Raw genomic sequence first — 14,417 nt, 5'->3', positions numbered from 1 at the left:
TATATAAATAAATAAATAAAAATGTTTTTTATTGGATATTGCGGTACTTAAGAATTTTAACTTACTGATCAATTTTATTGATTTTGCAATTTTAAATGCCACAATATTGAAAAACTAATAATTTATTCAAGTTAGTATTAAATTAAGTGATAGATCTAGAAAAAAGTAAATGCATAAGATCTCAAGGAGAGCTACTTGCACCATGGTACACCCAAAAGCGAAGTGGAAGATTGGATAACCTACCCCAGTGCAGTGGATAAGTCACAAATCTAGTACAGAAGCAAGGGACCTGGTTCTTCTAGAGTGGTTTGTGAGAAGGGCTGATAAACTTTTCCTGTAAAAGTAAGATTTTTAGCACTAAATTTACCAAAGCCCGATCAATATCGGTTTAAAATTACCACTTATTTAAACGGTGCAATGTCACTATCAAACTTTATTAATTTATTAAAATATGCATGTAATATATTATATTTACCAGTGTTTAAATTTTAATTTTTTGCACTTTTCCGAGACAAATTTGTTAAGTATAATACCCTACCGCGGTTTGTCATTTGACCGAAAAACTATCAAAAACGGTCGGTAGATTTAGTGTTACGAAAAATGAGCTATGACGAGACCAATGATTGTTTGTAGTACTAGAAAAATATAAGTAATATAAATAGGACGGGCTATTAAGTGGTGCCGGTACCCTAATACCATACTTATCACTTATATTGTTATTTTCAAATTATCTTCTGATGTTCTACATTGAATGGAACACTTTAGGTTTTTTTTTTGTAAATTTGGTCAATTGCAATCGAATACAGAAAAAAAAAATCTTTGCCTAATGTAAAAATCCTGAAATAGTTAAATATTCCTTATAGATTATCTTAAAGAGGTTTGTGCCATTGGCGTTTCTTACACAGACTACACAGATAATACACAAACTGCATTTCTTTTATCTCTCCAACTTCTTACTGGGAAGTTAAGAGTTGTTGAGTCAAATGTTATCAGAATCATGTTGGACATTCTGTATATAAAATGTAAATGATATGCCGATCTCTTTACGAACTGCTCACAACAAGGTTCACAAGACAGACGGAAGAGTGTATGGAAGATACTTAATTATTCATATTAAAATTAACCACGAATATAGATTTATAAATAAGATATAAACTTATCTAGATTGTTGTGAGAGAATTTCTGCTTTTTTTAAGGTGAGCAAATGGCTTTTGTCGCATAAGGTAATCAAGTTGTTCTCAGTTGATGACGTAGTGCAATTCTCACTTGTAATTGATTTATAATTCTTCAGTGCTGTGGAGTAATTCATTGTGCATTGCTTTTCAATTGAATTCTCACCTAGTGAATTAAAGTGTGTAGTGCAATTAATTGGTAAATTTATGCACAGAACCGTGTTGCAATGGAATACAAAAAAATCCGTTCTATTTTAATCCAAAGAGCATTTAAAGTATTCTATATCGCGGCTGTTGAAGAATTCTACCAGTATGGTAAAATTTCGAATGAGTGACGTCACTCTGCGTAATCAGTCACACACATGAGATAGTAAATATCGCTAGTGATTGTAAATGCTCATATGTATGAGAATGAGCTGATTAAAAGCCAAAACATAAGGCAAAAAGCAAACTTCAGCTCTGGCTTCCTCCAGTAACTTCAATCGTCTGTGAATGCTGAACACGTTCGCATTCAAAAGACATCCAGTGCTCAGAACATTACCGGTTTTGATGCAAAATTAAATTATAGATTTTTAATCACTTACTTAGCAATATTGTGAAGAAAATATTGAGCAAAAGTGAAGGTTGTCTGGGACGTTTCATTGTGGTGTTTGAAGTTCAGCGAAATGCAGAAGTTAGGAACATCAATTTCCAGAAAATATCCTTCACTAAGGGATATTCCCAAGAGAACACAATATAGGTGAGTTTGCATTACTATACAAAGTCAAAATCTTTCTAATCCTAAGTTTGATGACAAGAAACTTCTTTCCTTAATCAGTGAGCACAGTTCTCCCCATATTCATTTAGATAGAATATAATTTTTTTGTGTTATCCATGACCCGCTTTAAGCTCAACAGATTAACGTATCGGCTGTAATGTATAAAGATAAATAAATATTTTGGGAAATAAATAAATAAGTAAAAGAGTTTATTAAAGTATTTACAGATCAAACTTTGGCTTAATCCAATCGATTAAATGTAATTTTATTCACTTATTTTGGCAATAGAAAATTCTTCTCTATTTATTGATAAATTATGCAAATGCATATAGTCAAGTGTGCTCTGGGTGCTTCGCTATTTGGATCGTTTATGACTAATCTACTTAAAATAATATTTTTATTTTTATTTCCGTAATTTAGTCACTACAGTAACATAATATAACTATTCAACTTTAAGAAAAAGTAAAAATAATATTTTTATCCATTAAATAATGACTGTAATCGACTCATTTTAATCTTGTGCCAGCTGGGTTCTTCACTAAAATATTCTAGCAGTGATAATTTCGTTAACGACAGCTCGTTGATTGAAAGCATTTATTGTTTTTTTCCTTGTGAAAAAAGTATTTTAAATCCAAAGGTTTAATTAAGAGTCAATTAGCGAAAAAGCGATCCAGTTAGTGCATGCTGACTTATTTCAGTATTATCATTATTTTATAAATTTTCTTTATCATTTTTTATAATTTTTTTTATATTATGTTTCTGAATGAAACAGTGAATAATTCTATGGATTTAGAAGAAGTAAAAAAGAATTTCATCAGTCCAAAAACAAGCTTTTAAGTAGCACTCTTCGGAAAACGATCCAGTTACCCTACCTTACTATATAGCAATTTTTCTGCACTCGTGACCGTTGCACAATAGGGTGGAATCACCACTTCTCGCCAGTGCCCCACTTTTCGCCAATTATATTGAAATCGCTATATTTTGCAATTTGTGAAATAAATGAGCCGCAAAGTTCTTTGTATTTTTACTGCTGCTAACGTATAGAGTCAAAAAATAATAAATATTCCTTTTGTATTTGTGATTTTGAACATTTGAGTATTATTTTGAGCAAGTGCATCGAATCCAATATTTCTTGCCAAATATACTGAGTGTCATCAAATTTTTATCAAGCAAAAAATAACTTTTTGGACAAATAATTTGTCTATTGAATATTTAATTATTCTTGTGGAATACATAAAAATTGTATTCAGTTAATTAATATTTTATTTTATATTATTTTTGTATAAAAATGAAGCATGGCGAAAAGTGGTTATCTTCTGGAATTGATTTTACCACCTATCGCCAACTATTTTCGATAGGCGACATTAATTTCACTTCGTAGATTCTCAGTTATCAAATCTGCATTGTTTAGTTTCTGAAATACACCTTTAATTTGATTTCTCAAATAAAAGTGAAGAAAAATCGTTTAAAGTGAATAGTAATAAGGTGATCATGCGGGAAAAGAAATGCTGATTGTATTCTTTATATAACATTGCCTTAAATAATCGAGTTTGGACCTTTTCAAATGGGTAGCGAGGAGTGGTTACAAAACTGGCGAAAAGTGGTGAAAAGTGGCGACAAAGTGGTTATTTTTGCATTGTTAATAAAAATCAGTTTTTTAAGTACCCCATGTTAAATTCTAGGACTGTTGTTTTCACGAAACTAGAGCTAATATATTTAAGTAGTTTTGTGTCAAATTTGAGTTGTCTTGTAATAAGAGTTCAAAAGTTATACTAAAATTAATTCCTCTTTTTCCTAAACATGGCCATAAGTGGTTACTCCACCCTATGTGTCAAAATTAAGGTATCTCCTGTATACAGGACTCTGTGTTCGTAGCCAAGAGGGGTAAATATACAAGATTTCTTTCTAAATACCTTTTCACTCTATGAAATCTAAGCTGAGTTTGAGATTAATTTGAATCTTTCACAATTAAAATAACTATCCAATATAGGACCTTCAACATGACAAATTTCACATTATTTAATTTTTATATACCAATTTCTTTTATCTTATTTAAAATAATTGCATTACTTTATTGATCTTTAAATATTTAATTACATTACATTTAATTCAATGAAAAACGGAGGTGTTTTTCCAAAAAGAATTTCCTAATTAATTTAAATTATGTTGTTTTTTCTTAATATTTAATTTGTAACAAAATTTTTATTGAAACTAGACTACTCGTTTCAAGAAAATTCTTACGTGATTCACGAAAACATGTGCAGTTTTTAAAAATCAGTTAAAAAAATAATTTAAATTCCATTTTTTAAATCTTATAATTTTATAATTGGGAGAAGCTAAAACAGATACAATAGAAAATGATGTAATAATTATGCTCGTTTAAAAATTTTCTTCTATAATTTCCAAGTCTATGAAGGATATTATAAAATAATATTATCATAATGGTTAGGTACTAGATATAATTAATTTTTAAATTTGATCTAATATAGATTAGGGGAATATGGGGCGATTTTGAGCTGATGTGCTACATTGAAGTTTTCCTGTCGAATATTTTACGAACATTTACGAACAAACGACAAAATTTTACGAACATTTTTTTGTGTGTTTACGAACATTTACGAACAAATGTTTGTAAAAGTGCAAAACGTGTTCGTCAAATGATCATGTTACGCACATTGGTGAAAAAAGTACAAAATTTTACGAACATGTTTGTGGGTTGTACGATTCACGAGCATTTTGTAACTCCCCCATAAGAATTCACAAACATTTACGAACATTTTCACAAAATATTTTTTTCTGTGTAAGAGGATTTATTCAAAAACTAATCTTAAAAGGAGATTATCAAATAGAGTCAGTCGTGCATAGCTCAGTGGAATGGATTTCTGAATTAGTGAACTATTTTGCTTATGGATTTATGAGGTTTTGTAAAACAAATTACGTTTTTTTAAATTTGATATTATTTGATCTTGAGTATATCAAGCAAAACCTTTCATCTAATTGGCCTTTATCGTTAAACCAGATACTTAAATTCTGATATATTTTTATAATCTAACAAATGACAGGAAATATAACACTTAACTCTTTCGCGTCTTTAGGGTAATGTCATGACTCGGGGAAAAAAGTTTTTTTGGGTATTTACATTAATTGAAATCTATCTGTTCGTGCACGACATCATAATAGAAGGATGTAAGATTCTTGGCTCATTTTCTCAAGACTCCAGTTAGATTTCAATTAATGTAAATAGCCAAAAAGAAACTTTTTTCCCCGGGTCATATATGACCCTAAAGATGCGAAAGAGTTAAGAGAGAAGCAGAATAAATATTTTGCGTCTTTCATTGAACAGAAAAAAAAATTTCGTTTTTTCACATTTGAATGTATATGCATATAATAAAATTCCTTGTATGTCTGAAAACATTTATTTCCAATTTAATTAGCATTTATGACAGTTTTTTGCATTGTGACTAACAATCTTATAAAACAATAGTGACTAAAAATTAGCATTTTTAACCAGTGTAATAAATTTCTCTAAGCCTTGATAGTGTTTGTTTAGAAATAGATGGACCATTTTTTTTTTAAAAAAACACCATCATTTCTTAAACTTAAGTGTATCAATTTGGTTTACAGAGGTTTGATTACAGATTTTTAGTAAGTTATACGATTTACGATTTTAAGGGGTAAGGAGGCCCAGCGTTGAGCCATTAATTAACACCAGGCTTTAGGCACTTTTTTAGCCCTGATCGGCAAAATCTGATTGGTAAGCCCGAATTTTAGACTGGATTTTGCCACGTACAACAATGGCGGGCGAATGAAACTGTCAAATGCACCTCCTGATTTAACTTCAGAATATTATACAAACGACAGAAGCTACAAGAATAATGATTTGTTTTATTTAACTGGTATGGGAAAGTACTTTCCCTTCGAATGTTCATGCTTTCGAATTAATATGTAAATTTTCTTTAAGTTTTATTAAGAGACTTAAACATTTCTATTAAATATTAGTTAGATTGCAATCAATTATTGATAATTGTGTAAAAAACATGTGAAAATCTCTTAGGAAAAGTAAAAGAAATTCATACCATTCGAAGGCATGGACGCTTGAAGTGAGAGTACTTTCCCCTATTAACGATTTAACACTTTAAAAAAGAAAAAAAAATATTGCGTAAAAAAATTGCTTCCTAAAAATACCCACGAAAAAGAAATAAAAACACATATTTTAGCGTTGCAATTTGTTCAATGTTATCAATGTATCACTACACGATTCCCTACACGAAATACAGTTTCTTTACTTTGAAAATTACTTTGAAAATAAATAAAATCAATTGGATAACATTCCATTATCACTGACAGCTGCGCAACAAGGCCGACAACATAATTTTCGTAGTTCCGCTACTCACCACCATGAATGCAAAAGAGTGTCCTTCATATATATTTGGTAAGGGGTATTTTGTATGAGAACTTCTTAAAAGTAAGGTATGAAAGATAGCGATTAATTCAGGTTATAATCCACGCTTACAGCAGTTGTAAAAACTAATTTTGAAGTCTCCATTATTTGGACTTATGTCGATCATTTCACCAGTAATGGACAAGGATCCCTATAGAATCTATGAATCACATAGGTCTTGTTCTTTTAACTCTTTCGCGTCTTTAGGGTCATATATGACCCGGGGAAAAAAGTTTCTTTTTGGCTATTTACATTAATTGAAATCTAACTGGAGTCTTGAGAAAATGAGCCAAGAATCTTACATCCTTCTATTATGATGTCGTGCACGAACAGATAGATTTCAATTAATGTAAATACCCAAAAAAAACTTTTTTCCCCCAGTCATGGCATTACCCTAAAGACGCGAAAGAGTTAAGACTAATAATCTTATTAAAAAAACCGCAGTGTTTGTAGCTACCCCAGTTCCCTCTATATTCTCAAATGCACTCTGTGTGAGTGGCTTTTGGTATTAAAAACTGGTATTATTTTTTTTAAATAATTTCTATAGATTTTGAAATTCAAATGCACCTAATCATGATGAGACTTCATATTACTTACATTAGCAACAGATGATCAATTTGAAGATCAGAAAAATCAGTAGTTATATAAAATGCGCAATACATCTATGTAAAGAATCACAAAATCCCCCTGAGCCTTATCATAATGTTATCATTTTGAAATTCAAACATTTGCTCACAATTTTTTTTTATACCTCTGTGAGAGCTATCCCAAGTTATTTTCATCGACACTGTACATGAATTTGTTTATTGTTACTCGGTTTTTTTTCTAATGGTAAAAGAAAGTCTATTCTGAGTGAGATAAGAGGATTTTCCCTTTATCAGCTGTCAAGTGCATGATTGTTGAGTGGTAAACATGACTATTTAGCAATTCACAACTTCTGTTTACTTCTATAGTTGGCTCGAGGGACGCCGGATGGATGATGGCGCCGAAGGATTGTGGAGGGTTCATGATGGAATTTACGATTTGACGGATTTCGTAGAGCGGCATCCTGGTGGGAGGGAATGGTTGGAGATGACAAGGGTTAGGGAAATGCATATCAGTGCTTTTATTGATCACAATAAACAATAACTGTTGGATTTTAGGGAACTGACATTACGGAAGCCTTTGAAGCTCATCACATCAATGAAGGACCTGAGAGGCTCCTGGAAAAATTTAGAATTCGCGATGCCAAAGAACCCCGAAATTTCAACTTAACGTTCAAGGAAGATGGCTTCTATCGGACACTCAAACGAAGGGTTCGTGAGAAGCTCAAGACGATTGATACAGTAACCCCGGCTAGATTGTCCAATTTGTACACTGACACCCTCTTGGTACTGACCTACGTCATGGCCGTTGCAGCATTAGTTACCCGGAGCTATCTGGTTGGAAGTTTTGCAGGGATTATTCTAACCTTCTCGGTCATTTCAGCCCATAACTATTTCCACAGACGCAACAACTGGCGAATGTACATCTTTAACCTGTCCTTTATGAACTTCAAGTAAGTAGCGATTGTCTTATCTGATTTGCTTATCGATATGAACATATTTGGAATACTATAACCTTCAGTTACATTCCAATTCAAATTATCGTCGCAAAAGAGTGATAAGATAAAAGGATAGTTAAGCCGGTAGATAGGGTAAGTGTGCCAAATTCCGGCCAGCTTGCAATTTCGGCCACCTTTTTTGTTCCTCGAATTTCCATGAACTTTTAAATTTTACGTACTCTAGAGACTATACAATGCAAAAGAATAACAAAAAATATAGCTTCGAGAAACGAAATGACGTGAAAAAGATATTGGAAGAATTCCCAAAGAGCAAGGAACTATGAGAATGAAGGTGGCCGAAATAGGGCACCAAAACTATGCCTATATATTTATTCATTTTAAAATGTATTAAGAATGATTATAGAGTAAATAAAGATGGTAAACTCTTTACAAGGTTCCAAGCAACACTCTTTAAGAAGAAAGAATAAAAATAATCAATTTATATTTAAAATATTACATTTCAAACTTTAGACTGTGACGCTTGCATGCAACTATGCCGAAATTTGGCACACTTACCCTACTACACTTAAAATTTTGTTTTTTGAAACTCACATAAAACATAAACAACAATTATGCCATCCGATGAAAACTGATGAAAATCAATTATACTTATCGCCCTTCAGGATGCTCGGTACCCGTCCTTTTATAATCAATTATGTAGATGAAACGATAAGGGATGCCGTCTTACGGTTTTTCAAATAATAACATTAACATGATAGTCACACCATATTTCTAATCATTAAATCCTTAGTTATTGGACTACATTTCATGAGAGCTCTATTCCTCTCGTTCAGTAATATCGTTCCGATCTCAGAGCTCTCTCCGGTTGAGGTTTTTCTCTACCGATTCGAAGGTATATTAGGGAGGACTTACCTAAAAACTCGTTGGAAATTCGAACGTGTAAAATGACGAATTTCACCAAATTGAGTAAGTTTATTAAAAGAACATTAAAAAAAAATTGAAAAATAATGTATGTGGCAAGATACAATGATGATTCTGGTTCTTTTCCGTGTTCCTGATTCGTCATAGTATTTCGCAGATAGCCGCAAAACGCTAATTGACAAGGAAAATGCGCATTAAATCGAACTAAAATAGATATAAAATACGTTTATCATTTTCCTTTTTTAACCTTTCAAGGAACAGTGGGTCATCGGTGGCCACAAAATTCGTTTGATGATTTAAAGTAATGTTTTTCTTTAAATATTCAGAAAAAAACATTTTATTTGGGCCACCAGTACCAGTAACCCATTTGTCCTTAACACTTGTGAGTCTGAGAGAAAAAAAGCTCGTTATAAAACTCAATTGGCATCAAACTCCAGTTCGGATATTCTTAATCAACAAAAAACCTTTCTTCTTATTTTATTTTCTTTTACAGTATCATCCTACAATGTTATAGATCTTACACATAATATTAATTAAATTTTATTCTTTATTTCCCCATTTTCTTATACCCTTTACAATTTATTTGAACCCAATCTTATGCGAAGAACAATATTAAATGCTAACACCTGATGGATTTTTTGGTTTAGTTATTTATTTTATTTATTTGTTTTGAAGTGAAATTGCCTTCGGAACTGTGCGAGTTTTAGAAGCAATACAATAGGCAAGAGGTTTTTGCGAAAATAAAATAAAAGTTTTTGCCAAAGGTAGGTTCACTTATTGAGACTAAAATAGTATTATTTCGTTTTTGGGGCGTCTTTTGTAAAATTTGCAATAATATAGCTAAATATTCATGATATTCGCAATATTTGGGTGATAATTTATTTATTTTTTATTTTATTTATTATACAACAATTAATGCCCTTGTCGGAGTGCAATAATTTGGGACTATATCAATACGATAATCACAAAATTTATATTCTAAGATTAAACCGTTAAATAATTCCTTGGTCTTTGAAGTAAAGAGGACACTCAAAAAGTCAAGTCGTAGTATAATTGCTCTATGATACAAGTGTCCCGGGTTCGATTCCCCTTTAATTCACCAGTAATTTTTATGGCATTGAAAGTGTTCGAATTTCGAATTGCGTCCAGTGAGCTTTACTACACTTGATTCTACGGGCCATTTGGTTAGACAACCTCATCCCTGTATAAGAAAAAAAGAATAATGAATGTTCCGAACTCTCTTTGTGGGGAGGCGTATTTCCACTATCGAATGTCGTTTCAGTATTGGTATTATTAGTTATGACCGTTAGTAGACAAATAGACAAAGCTCAAGTTTTGTAACTGACTGAGAGGGTTTGAATTTGATTGTTATATCTAATCTATGGCTCATTCTCAATGGTTTTATTAACTCTTTCTTACAAAGCTTCTAATAAAGCTTTTAACCCTTTAACGACGAGACAGTTTTCGCGGACCGAAAATCAGCAATAAAAATGAAACCGATAAATAAAATCAATAAAAGGTTTTACAACTAGCCTTAGAAAATCCAACAGAGTTTGATTCGGTGTATGTTTTACCTCTATGAGCGATAGGAACAAAAATATTCCAAAAATGTAAGTAATTTTTCTGACAATACCAATGAAAGATAATTTTTACTTTAATGAAAAATATTATGTTTGAGTATTGTAGTTTCTTTTCACAAAACGGTTTTACTAAAAAAAAATTGAAAGTATAAAAAATAATTAAAATTAATTTTCATTATGAGAATTTAAAAATTCGTCATTTTTGAGCTTAAAAATTTACTATGTGGCAAATAGCTGGAGAGTTGCAAAAAATATCCTAGATTCATTCTACCTTCTACTTTGCAATTACGTACAAACACAAGAAAGAGAAAACTTTAGGTAGTCAGGAAAAATTATTTTCTTTATGGGACACCGGTGGTCCAATCGTCCTTAAAGGGTTAACTAATGTGGATTATTAACCGGTTCTATAATTTTATCGGTTTTGCGCTGACTCAGGATTCATCAACGTTTAAGCCTGTTATGTATCGCTGCCGGCCTATTCTGGAATACTAACGAGTTGCAAACAATAGATTTAGCCCAGTTCCAGAATATCTCGATTTCCTAACTTAACACTAAAAGCAATTTTCGTCAAAAATGGCCTTTTTTAAAAAATTCTGACGTTTCTGCCTACAAAGATAGGGGAAATTTTCTTTGAAAAGGCATTTTTTAAAGAAATTTCTACTATTGTGTAGAGGCCAACAAGCATTTTTGATGGTTTTTCAAAATCGGATAGATCATTTGCCCTTAATACCTAGGTGATCTGATGTTTCATCGTAGAAATAACCCAGAAGGCCCATAACACTTCTGGAAATGAATGAACTCGTGGAAAAAGATAGTCGTTATTTGGCACCAAAAAGATTCTTCATGCTATAGTATCTCTGATCGATACTTTATCGTATTGTTAATGCAAAGCAAAGAAATGAAACCTAATCTAGAGTATTTTTTTTCTAAAAGTCTTGCCTGATAAGAAATTTGAGAAGTCAAACAATGGTATGGCTAACGTTATGTATGAAACTCGTACAACGATTCGTATTATAGGCTGCATGGACCCTATCTTATTGATGCATAGAGTCCATAGAGTCTTCTCCTAAAGACTTGGGTATAATATCAAGGTTGGGTAAACTCAATAAATTCGGTAAACTCGGTAAGGAACCTTTCTTAGCGGGAATACGAAAGCCGTATATCAATACAATTAATAGTTCCAATATTCCGAGATACAACTCGCGTTCAAGTTGTTTGCATTCCCGTGATTCATGTTAAGTATTCCAACTACCAAGAGACTATCAAAGCCTCTAGTAATCTTCATGAAGATAAACTCTTAAAAGTGGACCACATCCGCATAATTATAATGCAGAATTTGCATGATCTAATTGCTATCTATTTATTTTCAGAGAATGGAGAATTTCTCACGCATTGTCACATCACTTGTACACAAATTCTCTTCATGACCTGGAAATATCAGTGGCTGAACCATTCCTCTGCTGGATCCCTAACCCCAAAGTAAAGAATACTATCCAAAGATATGTCTCATGGATTTATGGACCAGTTATCTATGCATTGCTCTACTTTTCTGAATTTGTCAAGAAGTAAGAGCAATTTTCCTGATAAACTAATTCATAATAAACTACTCTGTGATCAATTTTTATAGATTGGTGCTGTCTAAGAATCACTTGGCTCTGGATGATCTTATTCCATTTACTGTGCCAATGGTGATGTATCTAGCCACTGGGGAAAACTTGACGACTGTTATCAATACTTGGCTCTATATCATCTTATCCGGAAGCTTTGTCTTTGCTCTCATTGGATTCAATGCATCTCATCATCACAGTGCTGTAGTTCACGAAGGTGATGCTATTCGGTGAGTATTAAAGTTCAAGTCATCTCAAGATTTTTACCATAAATCCGTGTTTTGTGCCAATCACCAGACCAAACTCCGACTGGGGTATCTATCAAATGGATACAGCAATGGACAGAGATGACATCAACAGATCCCATTTCTTCACCTTGACCGTCTTCGGTCAGCATATCCTCCATCACATGTTTCCGACACTCGATCATGGAATTTTGGACAAACTTCAGCCGGAGTTTGTCCAGACACTCAAAGACTTCGAATATGATTTTCGAGAGTGTAGCTGGTTCGAGCACATCATCGAACAGCATAAGCAATTGGCGCGAATCAAGCCCAGAACGGAGTTCAAGGGACAACTTAAAAAGACCAAATAATACTAATAACATAGACTTCTTTTAACAGTTTATCAATGAGATATTTGAATAATTGTTAATCACGCGGGGAAAGGCCTAAACTAAAGTGTGTTAGCAATCATTGCGCAATACCTTTTGAAATACCATTTAATCTATTATTTACTCAGATGGATCACAAAAATATCCATTCGGATATCAATGGGAACTCAAGTTTTTCTTGAATTATAATTGAAATTATATATATTGTTTTTTTTTTTAATAAATGAATATTAGGTGAATTATATTCACTTTCTCTTTTGAATTTTATCGAAAATGGTCGTGTATAATGGGGACAGTAGATAGAGCCGAAACTTCTGTGGAAAAACCGTCTGATCTCCCCAAAGATCGGCACTACTTTGCCCAGTCTCACAGAGGCTTCCCACCTATGCGAACTCTGGGAATGATAGTGAAACAACAGGATCCGTATCTATTCTCAGTTCAATAGGGGAAGTGTAGGGAATTTTTTTATGGTAGTGTTACACTTCTAATATAACTAATGCTTAGTTATGGTTTCACTAAATAGTAAAATTGATTTTCTCACAATTCCAACTTTATTGATTAAGATTAAGATTTGTCTCTTACAGGCTTCAGACCTAAGGCTTAGCCATCGGACTTAACTCCTCTAATTCATCATCAAGCACGATTTTTTAGGAAATTGTTGTTTAGGATTGAGTATTAAGGGCAAATGATTCATTACATTTTGAAAAATCAATAAAATTGCTTGTTGTTAAGATTTTTGAGACCTTCGGGAACTGGGTTAAACCTCCAGTCTGAAGCCGGCATTGGGTCGGTTATATTCCTTTCGGAATCGCTGCACCCAGGCCACATATGGGCCCATTATGCATTCCCCGTTCTCCTTCTTCTTAACCCCCAAGGCGGCAAATCTGTTCTATATCACAGTGCTTTGTGTGCGTTCTGATACACACAGTACCGCTTTATATCACGGTAGACCAACCTCGGTTTGTGGATCTGGGCAGTGAATGTGTATTTGTATTTAACTGAACTTTGTATGTCGAAACTTATTTCCTATATCAACCTCTCTTTTTAGGCGGTTAATTGTCAATGCATTGGCATTTCTTTTCCATTCATTCACTGGACGAATTCGAGACTAATACAACAGCTGAAAAATTTGCAGCTGCTCAGTCTCGAACCCGAGACCTCACAGTCATAGAGCAACTACTCTATCCACTGATCCACTAAGGCTCCTAACTTTATTGATAATATTAATAATAATTTTATAAAACCCTTTAACTTTATACAAATTCAGTGTCATCCAATTGGTCTTTAACATCATGTGGCCATTGTACAAGAATTCCTGGAAAGAATGATAAAGGTAGTCTTATGCTTTTCGTTAAAATATATCCAATTAATCTTTGATTGATCAAATTTTGCCCTCCTCAAAAAGAGAAGATCAAAAAATTAAAGAGAAGATATTGCCTTAAACTTAGAGGACATACTTTTCTAGATATTTGATATCGGTGTCGTCCAAAATCCTGAAGAGCAAAATCCCTAGAGCTAAAATCCCTAATGGGCCAAAATATTTAATAGAGCAAAATACCGAAAAACCAAAATCCTGAAAGCCAAAATCCCAAATGGTTCAAAGGATAATGAGTGGAATAATTGCCCAAAACCCAGAACATTTCCCTATTCCATCACCAAGTGCGGTTACAATCGTGGGAGTATAGCTTTGACATTTTTAACACTAAACCTACCGACCGTTTTTGATCGTTTTCGGTCAAATGACAAACCGCCGTAGGGTAGGATACTCAACAAATTTGTCTTG

At 32.8% G+C, this 14,417-nt stretch overlaps 1 protein-coding gene across 2 annotated transcripts; it reads left to right on the top strand.

The window, feature by feature from the left end:
• Positions 1–1,289: 1,289 nt before the first annotated feature.
• On the top strand, positions 1,290–12,874 carry LOC129803785 (cytochrome b5-related protein-like). 2 transcript variants are annotated; one of them, XM_055850584.1, is made up of 6 exons: positions 1,290–1,911; positions 7,324–7,450; positions 7,513–7,907; positions 11,785–11,979; positions 12,042–12,251; positions 12,319–12,874. In XM_055850584.1, exons 1-6 carry the CDS (start codon positions 1,838–1,840, stop codon positions 12,614–12,616), a joined length of 1,299 nt encoding a protein of 432 aa, XP_055706559.1. In that variant the 5' UTR covers positions 1,290–1,837; the 3' UTR covers positions 12,617–12,874. The 2 variants fall into 2 exon arrangements, with proteins under 2 accessions (XP_055706559.1, XP_055706560.1); XM_055850585.1 differs by lacking the exon at positions 1,290–1,911 and adding an exon at positions 5,918–6,361.
• The last annotated feature ends 1,543 nt before the right edge of the window (positions 12,875–14,417 follow it).

Source organism: Phlebotomus papatasi, chromosome 2 (genome assembly GCF_024763615.1).
Source record: "Phlebotomus papatasi isolate M1 chromosome 2, Ppap_2.1, whole genome shotgun sequence".
NCBI classification, from domain to species: Eukaryota; Metazoa; Arthropoda; class Insecta; order Diptera; family Psychodidae; genus Phlebotomus; species Phlebotomus papatasi.
This window is presented reverse-complemented; position numbering and strand designations above follow the sequence as displayed.

Coding starts and splice junctions, on each gene's coding strand:
- LOC129803785 (XM_055850584.1), top strand. CDS start 1,838: ATGCAGAAGTTAGGAACATCAATTTCCAGAAAATATCCTTCACTAAGG. Junction 1,912..7,323: donor CCCAAGAGAACACAATATAG/GTGAGTTTGCAT, acceptor TTACTTCTATAG/TTGGCTCGAGGGACGCCGGA. Junction 12,252..12,318: donor CACGAAGGTGATGCTATTCG/GTGAGTATTAAA, acceptor GCCAATCACCAG/ACCAAACTCCGACTGGGGTA.